Raw genomic sequence first — 24,752 nt, 5'->3', positions numbered from 1 at the left:
ATGTGCTGTCCTGCACTGCTGGCACCACTGCTTCCTTTCCTTCTGGGAAGAAAGCTAGGGTGATGGTCACCCGAGACTTAATCTCCATGGGTTTCAAAGTTCAGGTTGTGGGGAAGATTTCTTTTTTAGTTTATGTAGTGTTCACAGGCTGTATCAGGAATAAACATCAATTGAAAACTGAGCATTTTCCCTACTGAGTGTGGCTATGTCCTGTGTCTCTTTTCAGCGTAGATAGACCAAGTGTCTTAAAGACACTGTGAGTTTCACTCCAGATGTGTCCTTTCCAGATTAAAGACTCCATAACTCAGAAGACTACGGGTTTGATGCGGATGCAGTTCTGGAGGGAGGCTGTGGAAGACATATACTGCGATAACCCACCACATCAGCCAGTTGCTACAGAACTGTGGAGGGTAAAATATGCCTTTATTGTCCTAAAATTCACTTAACTTTAGTATTACAGTGGGAAATAATGTCAGTGTTTTGCGTGTGCTGTGTTACATAGTTAACAGCATTATTTTATATAAAACAGATAATGTAAATTGTGTTTGTGTTTCTGTGTGTAAGCTACCTACAAGCAAAGAGCTGAGTTGGAGAAGGAGAATATTTATGTGGGACCTGCTTGAAAGGTCAGACTTCTCTGTACCATCTGCTTTTTTCTCTTCTGTTTAGGTGAAGGGCTGAGTAAATTGTGGTAAGCCATAAGTTGATAGTTGAAGTGCAAAAGTGTACTTTTCTAAGTCGGTGCTAGTTACGTCTGAAGAGATTCAGCTGTAGAAAAAGACAGAAAGTTGAGCACAGAAGGTGAACTGGCAAATAGGTATGAGGAAAGGCCCAAGACTTTATGCAGTTACTGGATAATAGGGAAAATCTTAATACAGTCTTCTCCTCACATCAAGAGCTGCATGGTGGCTTCTGTTTATGTATTGCACAGATCTTTTTATGTGCATTGAGTAACAAGGATGTACTTGTGATCTTAGCACTTTATTTTTACCAAGATGCCCAAGTTCTGCAGGGACTAGAACATCACACATGAAGTATTCCTACATATCTATCCCTTTGCTGACCATGGCCAAAGAAACAGAGGCTTTCTTCCAAAATTTTCTGTTTCTACTTAGGACTGTCATTAATATGTTCAATGGGCGATTGAAGGTCTGAAGGCAGTGTAAATGGCAGTGTATATACCCTTGATGCTGATGTAAAACCACAATGATTTCATTGGTAGGTTGTCATCTAGTCCAGCTTGCCATTCAGAGATATCTAACATCAAAGTTAGATCAGGTTATCAGGGTCACACTGAGGTGAATTTTGAATTTTTTTGGGGATGGAAATTCCATATGTTGTTAACTTGGCATCTTAGGGCCACGGGCCACAGCAAGTGTTTGGAGCAGCAAGTCCACAAGTGCTCCAAGAGAACAGCTACTCTTACTCTATAAGATCAGACCTGGATTTAAACTAAAGATCTCTGAGTTCCTGGACAGGAAAAGCTGCAGTTTGTCTAAACCTCAGTAGCTGAATACAGTTGACATAGATCCATAGGTAGTTAGGTTTGTGGACCTGCTGAAAAACAGGCAGTGAAATGTGGAGTCTTTGTCCAAATATTCATCTGCATTGTTCCTGTTAAAATCTTGGGAAAAGCAGGACACTCACTGTAACTCTGGGTTAGAACAATGCAGTTTCTGCAGGATTAGAGCATTTCTCTTGTTGCAGTTTTGATTTCACTCAGCTTCATAAAACGGCCTGGGTTAGAAAGGACCTTGTAGATCATCTAGTCCCAGTGCCCCTCTCATGGACAGGGACACCTTCCACTAGACCAGGTTGCTCAAAGTCCCATCCAACCCGGCTTTAAAGACTTTCAGGGATGGATGCAACTCTGCTGCACCTCTGAGACCACAAAAATTAGTCCTTTACAAAGAACCTTGGCCTCTCCCTGACTCTTCCTCCTTCAAATGTGACATAAAGCATAAGTGAGCATTTGTTCCTGTCTGTCAACACTCGTGTTTAGATTAAAATTGAGATTTAAACTAAGATAGACTTTGTTTAACTAAGAGAAAACATAGGTAATGCCAGGAAATAAAATGTTACAGTCACTTCTGGGGAAGACCAGAGCTTTTCCTAGGTGTCTCCAGCTCAGATAAATCATGTGCCTTAGCTACAGCAAAGTGTTTGTACAGTTAGAATGAAGACTGGCAAATGTTGTGAGCCTTTTTATGGGTTTATGGGAGTTGAAGATGTACTTAGCATTGTACTTTAATGCAGATATTAAAGTGCAGAACCACTTGTTTACCATGTCAATCTGTTTGTGCTTTTGCTTTTTATTTCCTTCTCTCTGTCACTCTTCCAACAAATGGCAAACTTCCCAGGTACAAGATGGCTTTCTCCCAAAATGCTTTTTTCACCTTTCTAAGGAGCAACTTTAGTGTAACCTAAATTATTTTTGCTTCTGAAGATATCCTCTCATTTAGTTGTCTGATTGAGCGGGTCAGGTACGAGTTAGTTGTGGATACGACTGTATCTTTTCTTTCAACCGCTTTTATTTTCAGGCTGCTTATATGTGTGTCAGTGTGGGGTGTGTGCATCAAAGCCCAGCCAGCCTCTTAGCAGAGATGCCCTCTCCCTCCTGCCAACCTCCCCCCTTACTTTACTGCTGAGCTTGATGCCAAATGGTCTAGAATATGTCTTTGGTCAGCTGAGGTCAGCTGTCCTGGCTGTGTCCCCTCCCAACTCCTTGTGCACTCCCAGCCTCCTCCCTGGTGGGATGGTGTGAGCAGCAGAAAATGCCTTGACACTGTGTAATCACTGCTCAGCAGTAACTATAACAGCAGTTCTTAGCAACACCTTTTCCAGCACAAATCCAGAACACAGCCCCATAAAAGCCACTGTGAAGAAAATTAACTCTATCCCAGCCAAAACCAGTACAGCGTTCAGATATAAATCATTCAGATACTGGGATACCAACTGCAACCCTTCCCAGCAGCTAGGGCCCAGTCATGCTCCTTTCTCACAAAACAGAAAATTGATTTTGAAGTGGAAGAAAGGATTGCCTATCTCTCTAGTAAGATTTCACCTCATGTGTGATTTCTCTAAAGGAAGACCAATATAATACAATCCAAACAGAACTGGTTGCGAAATAAGATGTTGAAAAATAACTCAGAAGGTATTTCTAGGAGCTCTGAAAGCTCTGAGCACTGCAGAGCACTGGAATGAACTGACAATTCAACCTTACCTGGTGACCTTTTCAGTCAAGATGTGATTTTTATTTCTGTACTTTGGCAAATACCCCAAGAATGACCTATTTGAAGATCATGGCTTCACAAATGTCCAGGAATGTCATTGCAATTCTTAGAAAGAAGCATTTGGAAAGACACCTGAACTCACAAGTATTGCAGAACTGTTAATAGAATTAGCATGTCTTTGCACAACATAATCAATTTGTACTCTTTTTTTGCTGTTGAGTTTATATGAGGACAGTTTGATTTTCCAGAATAAATTCTAATTTATCATGCTAAATGTGTTCCTGAAGTTTTGTATATCCCAGAATACTCACATTTGGATTCCTAAAGTTTTATGCACTAGTAAAGTAGATAAATAGCCTTTAATAGTATTTCTTGAATTATTAATAGCTCATTTCTTGGTGACTTTAATATAAATTTATACAGTGGCTGTATAAATTGTTCCTACTTGTCTGTCCATTTTGAACACATGAAGAGTGAGGCCTAATTCTCCACTCGTTTCTGGTAGAAGAAGCCAGTTTTTGAAGCTTGAGAAGTGAGGACCTGTGTGTTTGAATGAAGGTAGCTTAAAATGGATGTAATGTTCAAATTGCATAATTTAGCAGAATTCATTTTGGAGCTTTAAGTCTTGACCTGTGACTGTTTTAAAGGATTTAGTTTACAAAATGATACTAGAGGTGAACAAATGAGAATCAAACCTGACATTTGTAGTTATAACTTAAAATTTGTCTTTTCACATACGGAGTACTGTCTCAAGCAGAATTTGTTGAATCAACAAGATCTGGTCTTGTCAAACCTTGAAAAAATATTTACTAATATGATGGATGTAAAGAAGAAATTGAAAATGAGCTATTAAGCTAAATGGTGAGAAATCTGCTCCACAAATCTTGTTTGTAAATGTTTATATGTGTGAATGTAGCCTTTCTGACAATGTGTTCTGGAAAATTCAATGTGTGTAATTAAGAGGATTGAAGGTAAGTTGATAGAATGAAGTGGTACAGGAAGGAAGTTAAGTACAAGCTAAAAGCCAAAAGAATGTATGAATATGAGATGCTGTGGGATACATTTTAAACAAATCCAGAATATTCAGTATAATAATTTGTTAGGTTGCTGTCTTTACAGTATGTATCAGTATGTTGTACTGATGTTTTCTTGAAAATGTATAGGGGAAATGGTTTTTATTGCTTGACTCTGGAGGAAACTGTGTTCTTTTTGGAAAGTGAACATGGTTATCTGCAAATATTTTGTGGGAACGTATGACTCCAAGAATAAATTACTTGCAAAAACATTTTTAAAGAAAAGCTTTTAGTTAGCTGGCTTGATGTCCAGTATTTCATTTTTGTGTGCAGCAACTTGCAGTAAGTGTCATTTAAAAATTTCTGTATTTGAATCTCTGTATTATTGTATTAAATATCTAAAATATATTTCAGCCTTCAGAATGCAGTATTACCATCACTTTGTATACATTAACATGGAGGTTTTATTTGATCATTTTCAGGCTGTCAAGAGGCATAATTTGACTAAAATGTGGTTCATGAAGATCATTGATGAAAGAGTAAGTATTTACCATTCAGAGTCTGATTCTAGTTTTAGTCATATTTGGCTTTTCTTTTCCTTATTTTTATGTGCTTATGTGTAGAACAAAAGCTTATATAATTCATCTTTTCCAGACAGCAGTATTTAATACTGCTGTATTTCTTTTTAATTCTCCCTTGATGCCACTCTTCATAGTTTCTGCTCTTTTCTGGCCAGAATGGCTAATAGAATCCTTTGTTTATTTTTGCTTTAAAATAGGTGTAGTTTGTGAGTCCACATAGATGTAGGATCTCAAAAATTAAATGACTTGTCTGAACCTTTCTGCCACACTTTTCCGCTTCTTATCATGGCTGTGGAGTTTTTCCTAAGCAATGTTGTAAACTGGAGCATTCAAATCACATGAAGTTTAAAATATCCACCCTTTTCTGGGAAAAAATGAGGAAGAATTTCACTGGTACAGTGATGCTGCTACCAGCTCTGACACAAGGGCAAGAATGAAAAGCGGGGGGCAGGAATTTCTTAATTTTTTTTTATTGCTAAAGTTAGTGTCTCATGAAGTTATACATTGAGAAAATTGATGGTCAGTTACTTGCAGAGTGTCATTGCTATGAAAAACTTCAGAGTTTATTAATCTTAAAACTGGTTCTTAATCCTATGGCTAGTATGTTTTAACCACAGAAACCGCTAGGACAGGAAGAATGCTGGAGGATGTTATATTTTTTGATGTATTTTATTAGATACTACATTATTTGGGTGTATTTTATTATTTTTGGCTGTATTATTTATTAGAGGCCCTAAGTTGATCTGGGGGCTGGAACACCTTGCCTATGCAGACAGGCTGAGAAATTTGAGGCTGTTGGTCCCTTAGAAGAGAAGGCTCTGGGGGATAGCACCTTATAGCAGCCTCCTGAAGGGGGCTACAAGAGGCTGCAGAGGGACTTTTCACAAGGGCATGATGTAGTGATAGGACAAGAGGGAATGGCCTTAAGCTGAAGAAAGGTAGGTTTAGATTAGATCTTAGGAAGAAATTCCTTACTATGAGGGTGGTGAGGCAATGGAACAGGTTGCCTAGAGAGTTTGTGGACTGTCCATGAAGTGTTCAAGGCCAGGTTGGACGGGACTCTCTGCAACCTGCTCTATTAGAAGGTGTCCCTGCCCATGGCAGGGGAGTTGGAGTTAGATGGTTCCTTTCAGCCCAAACCATTCCATGATTCTAAGAGGCAATGATTTGCTTATGACTTTGAAACTCGTGTGTATTTGATAGATTTTATGCATGTTTTAAACCATACATTCATATTTATCCAAATTTCTCTGTGCTTCAGTTGCAAAATAACTATTATAATTGAAAACCTCATGGTGTAAGAATACCATATGATGTTTTGTTTTGGCTGTATCTTTTTTTAATGAAGAATTCTGATTTCATATTACTGCAGAAAGTTATATTTGCTCAAGTAAGCAAACATGGCTGCAGTTGCATGTAGTTGATTATGTTAGACTTGCTATAAGCTTTAACGATTGCTTCTATCTGAGTTTATACTTTTCTGTCTCTCAGTTTTTGTCCTCTTTTTGTTTTGTTAGTGAATTAGGTTGACATGACCGTAGTAATAAACTTGTGTAAATAGCAGTTACGTTTTACTGAAGTTCTGTGTTTATATTACAGGAGAAGAATTTGGATGATAGGGCATACCGTAACATCCAGGAGCTCGAAACGTATGCTGAGAACACTCAGAGTGCTCTCTTGTACCTCACCTTGGAAATGCTGGGTAGGTGTTTTGCCCTTTTTATGTTTTGTTGTTGACTCATTAGTGCAGGTACAATATTTATTGATGTTTCAAAAAGCCCATTCTTTTCCCACTGGAGTTTACTTTCATAGAAGTTGCCTTAGGTAATACTTCATATATCTTTTGAATGTGGGATCGTACTACAGCTGTCCTAGACCTATGCTTTCCTTGGAAGCTGCTCAGTGCAGAGCTCATTGAAGTGCAGTTTCTTACTCCTCCATTCTTTGTTGCTTTGTTTTGTCTCTTCTTGCTCTTAAGTTTGGTAAATTCAACTCTTCACTATATTTAGATTGTCCTGCAGAACACAAGGTGCTGTAGATATTCTGCAGCTGTTGTTCTGTATTGCAGTGATGTACACTGATTATCTTGAAACAGCCAACTTCCCAACCTATAAACTTCCCTTGGTGATGTTTTAAATTTGGGTGTGAATCCTCTTAGAAGTAGGTTAACTATCAATAGTTGAATAGCTAGAAAAAATGCAACAAAGATGATCCTTGTGGTCAAGAGCTAGTTTCATGTCTAATATAAGAGTTACAGATTGGGAAAGAACTGTTCATCAATAGTGAAGAAAAGGGTCATTTTCTTTTAGGTGTCTGTTGCACTATGGAAGTATTCCCTGTATGAGCTCAGATGTAGAAAAAAGGTGGAAAAAACTGTTATTTAGTAGTATTTAGTATTGTAGTAGCAATATTTTCTTCTTGTCTATCAGAGTGATCTGATGGAAGGCCAATACTGAGGCTAAAAGACTTAATAAAAATGAAATTAAAAGAATTAAAAAGAGATATGGTGAGCACCTTATTCTTAGGAAGAAATGAGGAACTTATCTCTTAACATCTAATGTTTGCTTCCTCAGTAGAAAATCAGTGAAATGTTGCAAATGTCTTTCTGAACCTCTGATTGAAGAAATGTAGGAGTATGAGAAATGTCAAAATCTTTCATTCTGAGAAATGTTTTTGATCCTGAATAAGTTCAGTCATGCTTGGGTCACTCCTGGTACAAATAGATAAATCTGTTTTTGAAAATGGGTATGGAGGCTCTGGATATTCTAGGTGTTTTATTGTCATGTGTCACTTCTCTTAAATATATGAATGTAATAAAGTATCTAAGCAAAAGTCTCCCTCACTGCATATTAAACAGTTAACTTCTGTAATTTTTTCTCCATAAACAGGGAAACTAATCGAACCCTTTCTTGGTGTTCCCCATCAGCAATCTTTTCCAGACTAGGTGGACCTGGTTTCATTGCAGGTCACATTGGCTAAATTTCTTGTCCTTTTTAGATTCTTTATTCCTAACCAGTCTCCACTGTGTGTGTATCTCTCCCAGTACTAGTGCTGTTTTATTCTTACTGATTTCAGGTTATCTCTCATTTTGACTGGTAATTGTGTCAGCCAAAGTCCTCGTACCTCCTCTCAGCTCCTGTCATTTAAAAATATCAATGGTTGTGCTCTCTGATTAATTGCCTCAGTAATTAGGAGTTTGATACTACTGAATAATTCTGTTAAACCTTTTAAGAATGTCACTTTTGGGATATATTCCCAGGTTGAGCATGAGTCACTGCTAACTCTGAGCTTTTTTTTCCCCCCAAATTCCTAGTTATATGTAAATCCTGAGCTGCCCAGTCAGTATCAGTAAGTTATATCCATTGATTCCTCCAAGACATACTTTGCTTTCTCTGTAGTTAATTTGTAGCCACTGTTTTGCAGAGGCTTTTGAGACCCATTGAAGGCCCATACAGGCTTCTGCTGGGAATCTGGTATGCTTGGTACAATCTTCAGAAGTTAGTTAGGCTCATTGACTGTCATTCCTGTATCCTCATTTCTTTCTTCATGGAATGCTGCTTCTGCTAGAGTTCTAATTTCAATTTTCCTTTAAGTTTCATTTTATCCTGGGTCAGTCCTGTGAAAACATTACAGCTTTGTGATCCCTTTTTCAGTTCTCACAGTTGTGTGACTGTGCAGTAACTAAAGTTACTTTTTTGTTGTTTTGCTGATCTGGTTCAGTTTTCCTCATTGCCGGAAACAGCACAAGGGAGGGGGCAGAAATATGGGTTTGGGGGGTGAAGTGTAGGATCATTCTCTATGTCTTCACTACCATGATGAATCAGCTGCAGTTAATCATGAAACCACACTGTAAGGATTAATGCTTGTCAGGAATCTCACACTTGAATGACTTTTTTTGGCAGGAAAAATAGTTCTTGGGATACTGTTATCCTGGGAGAGGACATATCAATGAAAATGAGTTTGTGTACTGATGTGTTCTATCTGAATAGGTGCTGCTCTGCTAAGTATACCTTTTGCAGAGACTGCAACAAAATAATGGCATCTTACTCCTGAATGTGGAAATCAATGACTTTTCCTGCTGCTTTGCACCTCTGAGATGAGATCGCAAGGCAATTTATGCACAGAATGTTCTGTCATGGACCAATGCACTTAGCTTTCCTGAAGTACGACTGTGATACACAGGGGAGGGGAAGACCATACTCCTCAAAAGGTCTGACTGCATGTTTCTAAACATATTATTTCTGCAATTTTAGGTGTGAGGGACATCCATGCTGACCATGCAGCCAGTCACATTGGGAAAGCACAAGGCATAGTTACCTGTTTAAGAGCAACTCCGTATCATAGTACAAGACAAAAGGTCTTTCTTCCCATGGACATTTGTATGTTGGTGAGAGAAGCAATTTGTCTGGAATTGAACAGTATAATGTTTCTTCTAACTGTGTTTCTCAGTGCTAGATATGAGATCATGATTTATTCTGCCAGAAAGAAACAGGACTTTTTTTCTTTAATTTAACTTTCTGCTGTGGCCTAGTAATATGCCATTGTCATGGTTTTGTATCCTTTGGGAGGTGAGAGGAGTGACCTTCAGGAAACTCTAGGGTTTCTTTTTGGGTTTTTGTTTGTTTGGTTTTGGGTTTTGTGTGTTTGTTTTTTGGGGGAGGGTTGTTTGTTTTATTTGTTTGTTTTTATTAAATGTAATATTTTGATTTTCAGGAATTTTTCCATTAATGTATAAAAATGCAACTACGTAATGGGGCCTCAGTTTTGTGGTTTGGGGTTGGATGTGGGTTTTTTCTTTCTTTTTTTTGTTTTTTTTTTTAATTTTCCTATGACCATAAAGGAAGCACTGTGAGAAATTTTATTTCTGAACAATCTTCTTGCATTTCTCTTTGTTACCTTTTCATAAATGTGCTGGTGGTTTTGGGGCTTTTTTGTTCCATATTTGACAGCTATAGGCATACATTCCATACATTGCTGTAGGAGATGGTATAGTCCTCCAATTTAAACTATACACCTAATTTGCATTGGAATTTAACAGTAGGATGGGATTAAAGCTCAGAATTTTTCATTAATGTTCTGTGGCTCAATCTGCAGCATCTCAACTGTAATTCCTTCATTTCCAGTCTTTATTTCTAAATGTTAATGCTGTTCTTTTTCTATTTAACCAAAATTTTTGCAATTATAGTGATGACTAAGGCAATTGTGTTAGTATTTTCTGAATATAATCTCAATACAATTAAAAGTTTTGATTTGAAGTTTAGCAATGTAAGTAGTTGCAAAAAATGTAGATGCTAATATAGGTCAAGGTTATAAGACTGCAAAAAGGAGCTGCACCCTGCTTGCAGCCCTTCTGGGACTGCATGGTATGGGAGGCCTTCCAAATTTTCAGCTTTTCAAACATAGCCTGAAAATTCACAGTCATTCCTTGCCATGGAAGGTGTTTTGCAGTGAAACCAAAAAAAGCTTGCATCCCTTCCGTGAAGACTGAGCATCCTGTAAGCATTTCAGCTGCTGGCAAGTATTTCAGAGTTCTCCTGGAGCCTCTACCTCCTGTGAAGCCCACCAGCCTACATTTATACAGCTTTCACATGCCTCACTGTTGTTGAGAGGGACAGGCAGCTGGTGCAATTCTGAATATGCCATATTGTGTCTCACACTGGTATCTGTAGTAAAAGAATAAGGTTGGGGTTGGTTTCTTTTGAGGTTTGGAAGGGTGGTTTTCCAGTGGATCTGTTTTTTTGCTGTTTGGTTTTTGAGGATGGGTTTGTTGGGGGTTTTTTTGCAAGCCTGGTGGTGCACACCAATCCCAAGATTTCAAAAGCCAGCATGGCTTCTTGTGTTAGCTGTTACTGGCTTGCTTCTGCTTAATATCTATTCTTGGTTCATGGTTTTAAAAATTGGGTATCTAAACTGATCTAAATTCCCCAAACTTTAAAATCTAACTTGGTTGTCTTACTGACCACAAAGATTTAGGGAGCAAAATCATGCAGAAAGAATCTGTACTGACTGTTCTCTGTGATTTCTTGAATTTTTTTTTAAGTGATTGACCAAACAAAAAAAAAAGGAATTAAAAAAGGAGGGAGCAGTAGTAAATCATTTAGGCTGTTTTAGTATTTTGTCCTTAGTTTGGTTGCTGGAACATATTTTTGATAAGTTAAAATGGAAAATTGATATTTATGGTGGTTTTTTTCTCTTTTTGATTTTGTTTTTCCTTCCTATGTCTAGCATGGAGTTTCACAAGAGGATTTCATAAGGGGCAAGCAAGAGAAAAATGTGAGAGATGTAATTTATGACATTGCCAGCCAGGCCCATATTCATCTAGAACATGTAAGATTCCTTTCCTTTTATTTATTTAAATAAACATAACTGATGCTAGTCTTCTTACGCATTTGTTGCTAGATGACTTAAAACTGCATACTTAATTTCTAATATTTTGCCTTTAATTATTTTGGGAGTTTAAATTAAAAAAAACCCAACCTTTAAATATTACTACTTCTTTATGAATATTATACTTATCTTTATGTACAGGAGGCAGTTTACTCACAGCCAGGTCCAATTTGTTATATATAAATGCTGCCTAAGAGACTTATTACTGGAAGAGAAACTTCAAGCAGACTTTCCTAAATGCAGCTATGTGCCAGCATGGGATCAGCACCATAGAAAGCACCTCTGCATATGGTATTTCGCAGCACAGTGGAATGGCTGCCAGGAAAACAGAGCATGTTGCCTTTAACTGCTGGTTGGTGTGTGTGGGAGAGGGGATTCATTCCCTAGCATGACCAGCCATGCCCAGAATTAAGTTGGGAAAAGTGCTTTCTGTTTATATCTTTTCTGGCATACAGCCAAGTGAATTATGAAAGACTTTATTTGCTTGGAACAGTAAATTATGAGCCCTGAAGGACAGCAGAGTTCTACTCTATTTTTTCTTTCATGTTTTTATTTTAGCTACACTCTGAATTGCTTGTTGGTGCATAGTACAAAAGCAAAAGAATGTTTCATCAGCAATGCTTGGTCTGCCTCCATCTGGAAAACAAAACTTGAAAGAAGCACTGTAAAGAGCTGCTTATGTCTACGAGTACATGTCTGTGTATACTTTAAGTATTGCCCTCAGTGCTTCCAGTCAAGGTAGTCTGGAAAGATACCATTTCAGAGTAAAGAAATGCCAGATTTATCTCTGCATTTGCACCATTGATATAATCCTCAATTACAGCATTACCTGTGATCACAGGATTTTTTTGCAGTAGAAATAGGAGAGCCCTTTTCTGAAGGTAAAATGAGGGATCTCTGGTTTGTTCAGTCAGATGTTAATTGACTAATGTTTTTATTTTATGTTAATAGTATGTATATATTATAACAGCTCTCCAGTACCTACAGGGTCCTACAAGAGAGCCAGAGAGGGACTTTTTACAGGGGCATGTAGGACAAGGGGGAGTGGCTTTAAACTGAAAGAGGGCAGGTTTAGATTAGATACTAGGAAGAAATTCTTTAATGTGAGGGTGGTGAGGCACTGGCACAGGCTGTCCAGAGAAACTGTGGATGGCTCATCTCTGGAAGTGCTCAAGGCCGGTTTGGATGAGGATTTCAGCAACCTGGTCTATAGTGGGAGGTGTCCCTGCCCATGGCAGTGGGGGTTTGAACCAGATCATCCCTTCCAACTCAAACCATTCTATGATTCTATGTAGCCTTGAGCTTTATTTTTTATAGACTAATTCTAATTTGCATTAACGCATTCCTGTTCACACTGTTTCTTCTGATGTCTCAGTTTTTGTGGTCACATGCCCAGGAAAACTGTTTATTCCATTTAGAAGTAGGGAACAGAGACAAAGAAAATGCAGCATCAAAACTGTCCACTACCTTTGTTCAAGCTGAAATATTTTGATTTTTCTTCTTTTATTCTCCATCTGTCATCCCATAATGCACAGCATTTAAAACCCATTGACTTTGGTTGCAGTTGTGGCTTACAAAAATGCCAAGTGCCTGGTCTGAAATGCCTCATATCAGGGATGGGAGGAATGGAAATGAGTAATGTGTATTTCTGGTCTACATCTTTAAAATTTGGTTCCTGGTATTGTATGGATACTTTGGAAAGAGAATTCAGTTCTTCAGAACTTTTCACATAATTTGATAATTCATACTCCCTTGGTCCCCTCACTTCCAGAATGCCTACCAGCTTCTGAAGAGAACAGGCCTCCTTTCTTCCCACTGCATTCCTAGAGCCCTGCCCATGTTATACACTGGGAGGGTCCTGAGGAAAATATGCAATGTGATCATGTAATTGGAGACTATACAGAAAAGTATAAACAGGAGGAAACCAGATTAGGGCAGCATTAGCATTTCATTCAACTGAATGTTTGTCTTGGCACCCTCTCCCCTTTTTCTGTTAATGGATGGGTTATATCACCTTAATTAAAATTTAAAAATTCCTCTTTGAATACTTGCTCCATCATCATCAGTGAAGAATAGTTGACAGTGCAGGATCTCTGTAGAGTGTTCAAAGCACTTGAACTGGCTATAACTGGCAGCAGTAACAGGATATTGGCCTCCTTAATAATCAGATGATCTTTGTTAATGCAAGGACAAAGGTACTTTCTCCCCTAATGGCTGAAATGGGCTTTAGCTGGCAAGGTTTGCTGGGTATTTCAAGACTTAAGGTGAATGTAGTGGGCTGGTGCCTTTAAATGCATCTGTCCTCCTGTATAAAATCACCATCTTGTTTTGCCTGAGGGTCTTTTGAGCCACTTATGCTTTGTTTTAGTTGGAATTAGAGAGTAGGGTAAAGTTTAAACCTGAAGACAGGTTTCGACAATCTCAGCATTTGTTACACAAACCACATATTTTAGAGGATGAGGACAATGGTTACCAGCCCCATTTCACAGCCAGAAGACATATAATCCTAAAATGCAGAATTGAGTCTCAGCAATATTACAGGAAGCATATTGTAGTAATGTGGCCCTTAATCTTGGCAAAAAAATTTCTGGAGTGTGGTCAGGGACTGATGACCAGCAGAGGGCAAAATAAGATAATGAAGATTGTAGTTTTCCTTAGGAGTTCTGTGTTTTATTAGAATAAAAAGATATAATAAACATTCTGTCAGTCCCACATTCCCCTTTGAAAGCCTGTGAATACATTTACATGTTCTCCTCCTTCCTCTTAAGCACCCTTTGTTAAAAGAGAGTGTCCTTTTGGCTTTTTGCATTTATCTCAGTTATGCTACATCATTATGGGCTCAATTTACCGAGGAAGATAACATGCTTTCTGAATGACGTGCAACCCATTCTGGGTTAAGAAGGTCAAGCAAGACTACTTTTTTTTTCATCTCACAATTAATAATAGCAAGGCAAGATGTTAGATCAGGGAAGAATATTTTTCTTTTTTAGAGATAGACATACAAAAAGTTTTAAAATAATTTGCCTTCTAAAAGATTAAGTATTTTTTCCTTCCAAAGTTTCAGGCTGATTTTTCTCAGTTGCCTGGAAAAATTTGTGAAAAACTATCAGAAACTTATACACTCTTGTCAGTATTTGTAAAGAGTTGGTTTGTTTTAACCTGTAAGAAAAGGCAAAACAAGGAGGAATTTTGTGTTTATAAATAAACATTACAGGAAGACTTGCTTCAGCTCTGTTAGAGGAACCTGAGCTGAACACGAGTTTAAATTGTAGATTTGATTCAGCCTTGCTTTAGATGTGATATGTAAATACTGAGGAACTGAGATAATTTTGAAGTCCCAGAAATGCAATGGGAGCATTTACAACTGGGCTCCTGGGGCTGATGGCAACATTAGACCAAAAAGATGCACTGAGAGAAGTGCATTTCTGGTCTTCCATAATTTCTGTCTGTTGGCATGCAGAGAGTTATTTGGGTTGTGGGGTGGGGGAAAGGTTAAATTGTTTATTAAACCAGATGCAACTTGGGACTTTGTTGGAACAAGGGATGCTAATTTACATGATTTATAATATGCAATCTTTAAGTCTGTCAAACCACGTAAATATTTTAGCAGGCCTCTCCCAGTATTACATACTTACTGTGTAACTGCTTTTGTACACAGTGAGGGATGGTGCTGGCTTGCACGTAAGGAAAAGTTACACATTCAGGATGTCAAAATAAAAAGGGATGAAGCTCATAAAACAGTTTGTTGCCTCTAACCGTTCTACATAGTACTTGATGTTTAATCTGAAATGTTAAATTCTTCTGATAAGTACGTTTGTTTTTGTTTTGTTTCCCCCCCACCTTACCCCATTTACTTTTAGGCTAGATCTTTCAGTAAGAAAGTTCCCGCGAAGGCGTATCCTGCTTTTTTCTGTACGGTGGGTGTGATATCATGCACTCTTTAAGTGATGGACTCATTCCTCTGCTAATGTTTGTGAAGAGTATCAAATTAAGCATGGTTAACTCCTGCTTCGTGTGTCTGTTTTGGGAGGATGTAATACCTAAAACTCACAAAGATCAATCATAATGTGTGCCTGACTGTGGAACCTTACAGTTTTGATCAACACTTTTAATCCTTCTCCTTTAACTACATCATTTCACCCAAGATGTCTGTATATTCACAGACTGCCATTCTGATGCAAGAGCCCCAAATCTTGTCTATTTTTATAATTTGCTGTTTGGTCTAGTAAAAGGTAATGCTTCTCTTCACAAAACCTGATTTTCATATGCTTGGAATGTGATGGTTATGCTACCACTTAATAACACAAACTGTCAAGCCTTTTTGCAGTTTCTCATTTGGTTTCATGTATTGTTTTTTTAAACTTAATGCCCAATTATTTGTATGCACCATATGGATTAAGCTTTTTTTCTTCTTTTCTAGGTTGCTTTAGATGATTTTTTACATAACATGCAAAAAGTGGACTTCAATATATTTCATCCAAGCTTACAAAAGAAGAGTACATTATTACCGTTGCATTTGTATATTAGATCTTGGAGAAAAACATATTAAAGTTTGTTTTCTTTTTTTTTTTAATATGGGTTCAGAGTGCTGAGTTTTTTTCTTTAATGTCTCAACTTGATAGAATTGCAAAGTGTCTAACTTCACACTTCTGCAAAGTGCAGTTCTGGGAAACAGCAGATGCACATGAACTGTAGCTGTCAGCTTGCTGGCAGTAGTTAAGTTTGTTCTTGGAATTTGAGGCTGATATCTCTGTTTCACGTCTGCCAAGTCATATGTCCTTGTCTGAGATTACTTTTCTTGTCTTTCCTGTAATAACAGCAATATGACAGAATTTTTCTTGGACAAATTCTGTGCTAATGGATACTTCTGACAGTTGTCACTCTTCACTGAAAAAAGCAAAAAAAACCCCTCCAATAACCAAGCCAACAAACAAAAACTGCTTGCTTTATGCCCAGAAGCAGTTACAGTAAATGCCCTATAAATCAGCTAAGCAGTTCTATTCAGTACAAGGAGCAGGCTTCTTCCAAGTAGTGATGATGCTTCATACTTGGAAGAATGAGCATGTATATTTGAATGCAAGAAAACTGTCAGGAAAAGCTTTAGCTGTTTTAATTATGTAGTATTTATGTAGCATTTCAGAATGGTGAAATACAGCTGTAGTGCAGAGTTTAACTGTGTGTTGAGAATGAGCATTGATGTGACTGTAGGTAGTGGGAGGATAGCTTTACAACATAGGAAGAGAGCCCTATACAGTTTTTGTCTCTGGCTTTTTCTCTCTGCTCTGGGCTTGGCTGTGTCTTCCTCTTGGCCTTTAGTCTCTCTGTTGTTGCCCACACCTATCATTGCAACATGGGTTCAACATCCCCTTTGCTCGGTATTTACCATGTCTCTCAGGACACCCTCCTACGTGGCTTCCCCGAATTCCTTTACTTTGGTACTATGAAGAAACATATTCTTGAACGCTTCAGGTCATTTTACACTGCCCTGTCTGTAAGGATACTGCTCTGTTTTTTTGGTGGGAAACTGCTGGGAGCTTTGTACTCAGCATCTCTTAGGATCAAGGTAAATATTTCTATTTGATTTGTTTTATGGTAAAATAATGGTTCCTAACATCCAGCTTGATTCAATTGCACAAATCCGGTAGCTTGTTTTGCCGTCATCCTTGTTCTATTAAATAACTACTTTTCCCAGAGATTTTTTTTTAATCACGGTTAATCTCCCCAGATGCTTGGCTGCATAACAACATCCTGTATTTCAGTGTACAATGCTACATAATGAACTTCTGAGAACAAGATTTGTGGCTTTTTTAATCACAAACTTTCAGCATGGTAGAAATCTTTGGTGCTTTTGTTTTACGTGTTTGAAGTTGGTTTGTGATACAGATCTTGGTTAATTTTGCAGTTTCTTATTCCCAAGTAAGAAATTTCTTTTTGAATCTGTTCAGCTCAGGATCCTGGTTTCTATATTACTGGAAGTGCAGTAATCGAGGTGATATGAACCTAGAAGAATGTATGTCCTGGATTGGGAGTATAATGGCTATTTTCTTAACATGAAATCCTAACAGGCTCTGTCCTCTTTTCCAGTCAGCTGCTGTATCTTATTGGTGTTCTTGAATGTGGCAAAGAGATCTGGTGAAAAGAAAATGTTTCATTTTTATGCAGGCACTGCAGCTCTTCCTGCCAAACAACGAGCAAAGGCTTAGGCTCTGTAGCTGCCACCAGGCCAGCTGCGCACTCGCTCTGTTTATTTTGTGTTCTGGAGCAAGCATTACAAATGTCTCTTTCTGCAGTTGGTCCTTGTTTTGTTCCAAACGTGCTGAGTCAGGATAATTGAGGCAGCCCTGTCTGTCTTCTCAAAAGGAATCACTCTCCTGTAAAGTTAACTTTTGGCAGGAGTGCAGTACAGTAAAGAGGAAGAGAAGGGAAACCACGCAGTATCACCAGCACCTCAAGTTGCTACAGTGATATCTTCCTTCTAGGCCACAAGGCCAGTGCTTTGCTTTGGTGTTGAAGTAGAACAAATCTTGACAATGTGTTCACAAAGGCATCAATGGCTGAGCTGATTTGTTCTTGTGTAGAAAGAAGCCATGTGATGCAGTGATTTGTTAGCATGGTAAGGAGGACTTATTGGTGAATTAGTAAACAGGATATGGAATAAATAAATTCAGGTTATGACTTCAGTCACAAAGAGTTTTGAGTGACCTTAGAAAGTAAAGCAGCATTTCGAATTGCAAATGACAGGAGGCTGCTTAAATAGGCAATCTGTGTCTCCTTTATATCCTTCAGGGAACAGCTCTCCCTCAGATGGCCATGCCTGATTTTTCCTTTAGGGACAATGTTGTGAATGGAGGCATTAAATACTTGTCAAACAAGGTAGTCTGCTTTCATTAGTATTGTCTCTTTTTATTTCTTGATGGAAGTGGGTGCCATATAAGAAATGTCCTATTTCTCCTCTTTGTTGTAATCTGGCTTATAGTTGTTTTCACCAAGTGTTGCTGGCTCAGCGTTGCATTATGCCTGCTTTCAGTTGATGTACTGAAAGAAGTTTCTTTCTTCTGTTCTTTTTTTCTGTGGCTGCTACAATTACTGAGATATGTTAAACATAATTTATCTATGTGGGAGCTGTACATCATTCGTGTATGTCAAGTCAAGTATCACAGACAACTGTGGGCTGCAATTTCTTTCTTTATTGCCTGACAAAAAAAAAAAAAAAGACAAAACAGGAGTCAGCATGAATACAGCTTGAGAACCCTGTTTACTTCTTCATCAAAAGGATCAAGAATCTGTACATACATACAATTGTTAGTAATATTTAGGCAATATATGTTTAGGCTTATGCCATCGCAAGATCTTTCTAGATCACTAGTTTCAAATGTGTCCTTAAGCACCCAAAATAGAGAGTAGGCTACAGAGACTGCAGGAATCTATGTCAGAGGACTGTGGATCTCTATCGATGGTACTTTCAACAATGAGAAAGAAGACAGTTCCTGAAGAGCCACAATTGAAAGCTGGAACTGTTATTTTCTGCACTCTGAATAAGTACTTGTTAAAATCTCTGTCTTCATGCAGCTCCTGACTGGCTCACACAGTCACGCTGAATAGGAGATATTTTTTGGTTTAAGCTAAAGGTAGAATTAGAAAACCACAGAAATCAAGTCTAGTCACAAAAGCTCACAAGCACTGAGATAACAAACAAATCCCTTCTCATGCTAAAACACATCATTATTCTAGATGAGAAAATGGTGCATTTTCAGGAATGGCCTTCCTGAATCAAATAATCCTCACTGCTGCACAATCAGGACAGAGCATCCATTCTAGCTCTTTCTTGGATGTGGAAGAAGAGATCGAGATGAACAGGGCCAAAGAGAAGAGGCTTCCTCTATTTTTTTTTTTTTTTTAGGGCAGACTAGGAGACATAAAGAATTTTATCTATTCTCAGGACAAGCATCTGGAAAGACAAAACTTATTCAAAGATCTGAATATACAACCTATCCAAATCAACACAATATAGGGACTGACTCATTAGCATCAAACTGTCATAGGCAGAAAGCTCCTAACATGTCAAATTTAAGATGCTTGGGCCATGCTAGTTAAAAGGAGTCTGGTGAGACTAGAGGAAAATCTCAAATTCTTGTAATGTTTTCATACTTAATTTCTTTTCAAGAACGGAATGACTACTATACAGGTGTTACCATGTGTGACTGCCTGCAAGGGGAGAAAGATGAAGCAGCAGCCTGAGAAAAGTGCCCTCCTTTTGCAGCCCCCCACCCCTGAAAAGGTTCTGGAGAAGGACTAGTGACAGACTGCTTTGAGAGGCCTGTGTGGGTGGACTCACTGCCTTTTCCTGCTGGAACTGCCAACAATTATGCCAAATACAACAGTGGTTTTGCAATAGGGATAAATGTCTTCCAGACTGAAATGAAGAAGTCTTGTAACACAGGCAACTAAGCCAGTAAAGAGTAATGCTAAATAAGTGTGATGGTCACAGTGCACACATACATAGGCATAATGCACATGCATAACAGTGTGTGACAGAAAGTGCTATTAGACAAATCAATTTACCTTCACTAATTAGGTTTTGTCATCATCTTCCTGATGGCTAAGAACAGAATATAGTTTTGCCATGTGATGTGCTCAGTTACCACAGCGATAGAATGCAACACTTGCTGAAGAAAAAAAGGGAAATTACAGTTCAGAATAGTGCAAGATACACCCTAATTTCTTATATTGTTAGATAAAAGTGGCACTTCAGAGAACTTATCTCTCAGGATTTAACTGGAGAAAATGAGTTAATTTTTCATACTTAAGAAAAAAAGAAGGCTAAAATTTCTGATAATATTTTCCTGCTCATCAGTCTATGACATCGATAATCATAATTGCTGATCTACTGCTTCCAAAACAGCAGGGAATGACAGAATCCACTTTGTTATAGAGTAGCTGCCACAGCAAAGCCACGGTTGCATTTTGTTAGAAACACTATACAGGGCCCTGGAAAATGTGTCTTTGGAGGCCAAGGCTACAGGTCTTCCAGATACAGCTGTGCCAGGCAAAAATGGAAGCATCTTTAGGTGCTCACCTTTAGCCATTAGCTGAATGTGTACTGTGCCTACAGCACTGCTGGCAGAACACGCTGCTCAAGTCTGAAGTAGATCAGCAAGCAAAGTTACAGCAGTTAGCTCCTACCTTTCAACCCAAAAGTGAATAGCAGAGTGACTGTTACAAATTACCAGTCTCTCAGACAGTCCCTTCTGTTACCAAAGATGTGATAATCTCTGAAAAAGCACACTAACATGCAGTGACAGCACTGATGGAGCTGTTCAGTAGTTGCGTGTTATGTAAGGCTGTCAAGATGTAGCTTAAAAGAGCAGCCACACCAAATAAAAATATTACTGCCACTCAACTGCTTGCCATTAGCTCGGCCTCCCTCGGATCAGCTACCACGAGATTTGAACATTCCCCTCAACTTTGTTCTACACCACGTGCAGAGAAGACACAAAAACCTCATACGTGCTCTCAGCTGCTGCAGACACAAAAGGTCCGGCATGACAGAGGTGTGTGGCCAGCATCCCGTCTGAAACTGTTTCTAGTTGCTGCCACATAGGTGACTGCATGCTCTTCTATTTGTTCATCTAGTGCAGTGTCTGTTGCCAGGCAAATGAATGAACACACAAAAACCCCAACCCAACCAACTAACCAAAAAATCCCCATACAAAACCAAGCAACTCCTTTTTGGAGGTTCACTGAGCTTATTGACTGCAGTGAGTTCCAAAGAGGCTCTCTGGTACAAGCAGCAAGTTCCAGTGGCACCCACATCAAGGAAACAAGTTTTCCAAAAGATATGTTTCATGACTCAAGCTCTCTCCTTGCAGCTGAAACATCTATAAGCTGACACATCTATAAGTACCAGTGGGCAATAACTTTGGAATAGGTGCTGTTAGCACTCTGACTCTAAATAAACCTGTGTGGCTTCTCTTCCTTAGGAAGGCAGCCTTAGAATGTTAGTTTCACCTCTACAAATTGGGTCACAGCTTAAAAAAATGACAGAAATTGTGTTGACAAGCCCTTCACCAAAGGGGATTCACTTTGGTCACATTTTTCCCATACAGGGGAAACATCCAAGTAGATGGATTGCATCTCATCATTGCAGGTAAACAGCAGCCTCTTCTGCTTTGACAACCTCCAGCACTTCAACCTAGCAGTTTCCTGAATTTTCCTCATGGCAATATCCCCTGAAGGGCATGTCCTTCTTCTACCCTCTCCAATTCATGCAAAGGAATCTCTTTTACCTCCTGCAGCTGGGCCCATTTTTGATCCTTTCCCCAGTTCTAGCCTAGGAGAGTAACTTCTCTCCTACAGGAGACTGGAAAAACCTTGTAATGCTATAACTCTGTGAATGCAAAATTCTAACACTGGATTTTGAAAGAATTTGAGAAAATCAGGTATTAGTATTTTATCCAGGATGAGCTCTAGGTCACTAAACTTCAGGTTTAAAGTCATCACTGGTGAAAATCAAGGACCTTTTCTTGTTTCTAGTAAATGAGAACATGCAAACAGCAAACCAAAACAATCCTCTCCAAATCCATCATAAAAACTGCTAAGAAAATAATAACCAACGGTACTAGCAGATTGTCAGGGAGCTATTTTGAAATTTAACAAGCCCTTTTACATTGAAAACTAGGAAGGGAACCCAGTCTCCTAAAATTTACTTTGCCAAAAGCAAGAGCAGCAGTCTACATCAGCTGTGGAAATGTCATAGTCCATTACAGGTTGAATTGTTTCACAGCTTAAAAATACCTCCCATAAATTGTTTGAATTGGAATTGGTTAACAAGCAACTTAATTTACAGCTGTACAGATAGCAAGAAAACTATTAACAAAATTGAAATTAGACTTAATCTGAGCTCACAGTAATCCACAAATGCTCCCTGTGTGTGAATTTTCATTGCTCTCCCATCACATACTCGTAGTTGCTCATCCACCAGAGAACACTGTGCATGAGTCATGTGGTGTACCCATGAATCTGGAATGGCACAAATGTCTTAAGACGGGATTTCTCTATCTGGAATATGGTACCAGTGAAGCATTGTGTACCTGGAATAGGTACTTCTGCAATAACAACTGTTACCATTTTTTCACTTTTACTTTCTGGCAAAAGTCAGTGCTCCATAAAAACTAGAAACTGGGACACACAAAAAAGCACTAGAGAAAAAAGGCAGGGTAAAACAAAGCAAAAACCAGTCACATTGCCATTATAGCACTGCATGGTTAAACTCCAAATAATTTAGGTTAGGAAACACATCTTGCACCACAAACATTAGGACATAATTCTTCTATTCCATAGGTGACTCTGAGTCCATGCTGCTTGAAGTATGGTTTTTTAACTTACGCTGCTTATTACTGGGAAGATATACAAGAAAAGAAAGTCAGGGATTGTTTTTCCATTAGGTACCATTTGAAAAACAAACTGCAGAACCAGAAAACCAGCAGCTGCAGAAAAACATAAATTTGGCCAGCATACCTAGAGGGGCAGCACCATTATGCAAGAAACACTGTGTGCTGGTTTGAGAGACACCACAGAAGTAACACAATGGAATTCAAGAAGGCTAAAACCTCTTGAACAGTGTAACCCTCCTCAGGAAGAAAAATGAGCTAAATTACTTGTTTGACCTTCCACTTACAATTTGAACCTCCATCTTCAGAAGTTCCAGCTCTTTGGCAATCCAGCATTTCACTCTCCTCTCTTAGGTCAGAATGTTCAGGAGGCATGACACTCTTCTTTCCAGAAGGAGACTTAGCCACAAAGATCACTCTCTCATTTTCTGACCAATTTTTCTGTCATCCTTGAACTACATTTTTATGTTCTTCCACAGGAATATCCTGGGAGGATAAAAAACTGAACATTCCTAGGAAAAGAGGGAAGAACACAGTTATCTGAACTGGTTACTGAGATATTATTGCCCTATTGAGACATCAAAATTACCAGGTTAGGAAGCATCTGTCCTTCAAGAACTGTGTGCATATGGTACCCAGCAGACTTGGGGTCTGAATCCTCCTTGGGGTCCACATGCTTTTCTTTGCATGATGTGGAGCACTAGGTTATAAACCTGGTGAAGTTCCCCAGTCTCAAGTGGGAAATGTACAATGCAATGTGATACAACACTTGTGTACAATACTTCTAATTCAGCAATTCTGTTCCCCTTTCCTCTGTCCTCTTTCTTAATGTAGGCAGTTGGCAAAGCTGGTATCGGGCCCAAAAAAGGAAGACCATAAGGAAAGTAAGTAGTGATAATCCCTTAGGATTCTTTTTTAGCCTGGTTTTTGCTGAGAAGGATTACATTTGGTCACTGTCTAGTTAATTGGTCCCCAAACTTCTGAGCTCATCAGCCAAAGTCAGCTGAAGTTGTGAGGATAGCTCTTTGATAGTGAATTTCCTCTGAGTTTTATGAAAAGAGGTAGGTGCAGATAGGAGGGGATGCTATTGATTCCTTTCAGGGTTGGGAAGAATGCAGTTTGAATTCCTGCCTTCTCTTAGGCACTAGAGCATCTATTCCTTAGCTCATTTTTTTTTGTGACATGGATTTTCTGGAGTCTGCAAGACACAGATTAATTGTAAATCATTCTTTCAAGAAGGAGGAAATATTACAGTGTTATAAATAAGAGTTAAAAAGTAATTTGGTCACAAGATGCACAAAACCACTGGTGTGGGCAAGGTGTCCCTGAGGTTGAGCATTTTACCTTGGAACCAAATTGCTGTGCTGAGTACACACAAGCAGGCTTGGTGCTGTGAGGTCGCTTGCTGGCAGCAGGGAAAATCCATTAGCTCCAGGCAGCATATTGACAGCCACAGGCTGAATGTGGGAAGCGGTCCGAAATGCCCTTTGTGTGTAGTAACTCAAGTTCTGTTTGTGCAACGTAAGTTGTTATTTACTGAGCTCAAACTTAGTTTTATAGTTGGTGATAATCTGCTTTCCAACTTGAAAGTGCTCTTAAGTCTTTCCTGTCAGATGCATCTCAACTCATTTTGCAGAAATGCTTATTTGTGAAAGCCAGAGTTTTACTCTGGGTCTAGAAATGGTATAATATCTGAATTCTTTCTTCTCCTCATGTCCTATGTTGAAAGCAGGCAGAAACATGGTAATTTTTGTGTAGTTTAAGAACATAAAACCTGTGAGTGGTATGGTCATTCAAGTTCTGATGAAGATGATTATGCTTCAATAGGGTATTTTTTTTAAATATAAATGAATGGCTGTGGTTACAATTTCCTCCTTCCAAGTCAGTCTGGATAAAACAAACACTTCAGGAGCCTTTGTCTTGTCCACATACTGCAGCCAAAGACAGACACTCTATAGGCAGGAGCTCACTCCACTTCTGTAATGGTTTCTTTTGTCTTTCCCTGAACTTGGTAGAGCAAGTCTTCTGTGGAAGCCTGTAAGGAAAGCTGGAGTGGGTGGTCTGGGGCAGTGGTTACTTGGTGTTTCAGTTGTGCCCCTGTGTTGCATTCTTTCAGATAAAATCTCAGGTTTATGGAATCAGCAGATT

At 38.7% G+C, this 24,752-nt stretch overlaps 1 protein-coding gene and 1 long non-coding RNA gene across 7 annotated transcripts in view; one reads left to right on the top strand and one right to left on the bottom strand.

Annotated features, from left to right (window-relative positions):
• The window catches only part of NDUFAF6 (NADH:ubiquinone oxidoreductase complex assembly factor 6), a 20,426-nt gene extending 4,641 nt beyond the window's left edge, over positions 1–15,785 (top strand). For 2 of the 6 annotated variants that reach the window (XM_064648417.1, XM_064648393.1), the window contains exons 3-9: positions 288–410; positions 4,729–4,785; positions 6,427–6,529; positions 9,081–9,214; positions 11,053–11,154; positions 15,075–15,131; positions 15,635–15,785. In XM_064648417.1, coding sequence (XP_064504487.1) covers positions 288–410; positions 4,729–4,785; positions 6,427–6,529; positions 9,081–9,214; positions 11,053–11,154; positions 15,075–15,131; positions 15,635–15,763 — 705 coding nt within the window. In that variant the 3' untranslated portion in view covers positions 15,764–15,785. Of the gene's footprint in view, positions 1–226; positions 411–4,728; positions 4,786–6,426; positions 6,530–9,080; positions 9,215–11,052; positions 11,155–11,355; positions 15,132–15,634 lie in introns of all 6 variants that reach the window. The other 4 variants (XM_064648386.1, XM_064648407.1, XR_010429006.1 and 1 more) reach the window with 3 other exon arrangements.
• On the bottom strand, positions 15,604–24,752 carry LOC135411164 (uncharacterized). The gene is made up of 5 exons (XR_010429017.1): positions 23,949–24,752; positions 22,892–23,116; positions 22,105–22,304; positions 19,777–19,876; positions 15,604–18,407 (listed from the first exon to the last, which is right to left on the bottom strand). It is a non-coding gene; the product is annotated as an uncharacterized LOC135411164 (long non-coding RNA).

The sequence above is a fragment of the Pseudopipra pipra genome, chromosome 1 (assembly GCF_036250125.1).
Source record: "Pseudopipra pipra isolate bDixPip1 chromosome 1, bDixPip1.hap1, whole genome shotgun sequence".
In the NCBI taxonomy this organism is placed as follows: Eukaryota; Metazoa; Chordata; class Aves; order Passeriformes; family Pipridae; genus Pseudopipra; species Pseudopipra pipra.
This window is presented reverse-complemented; position numbering and strand designations above follow the sequence as displayed.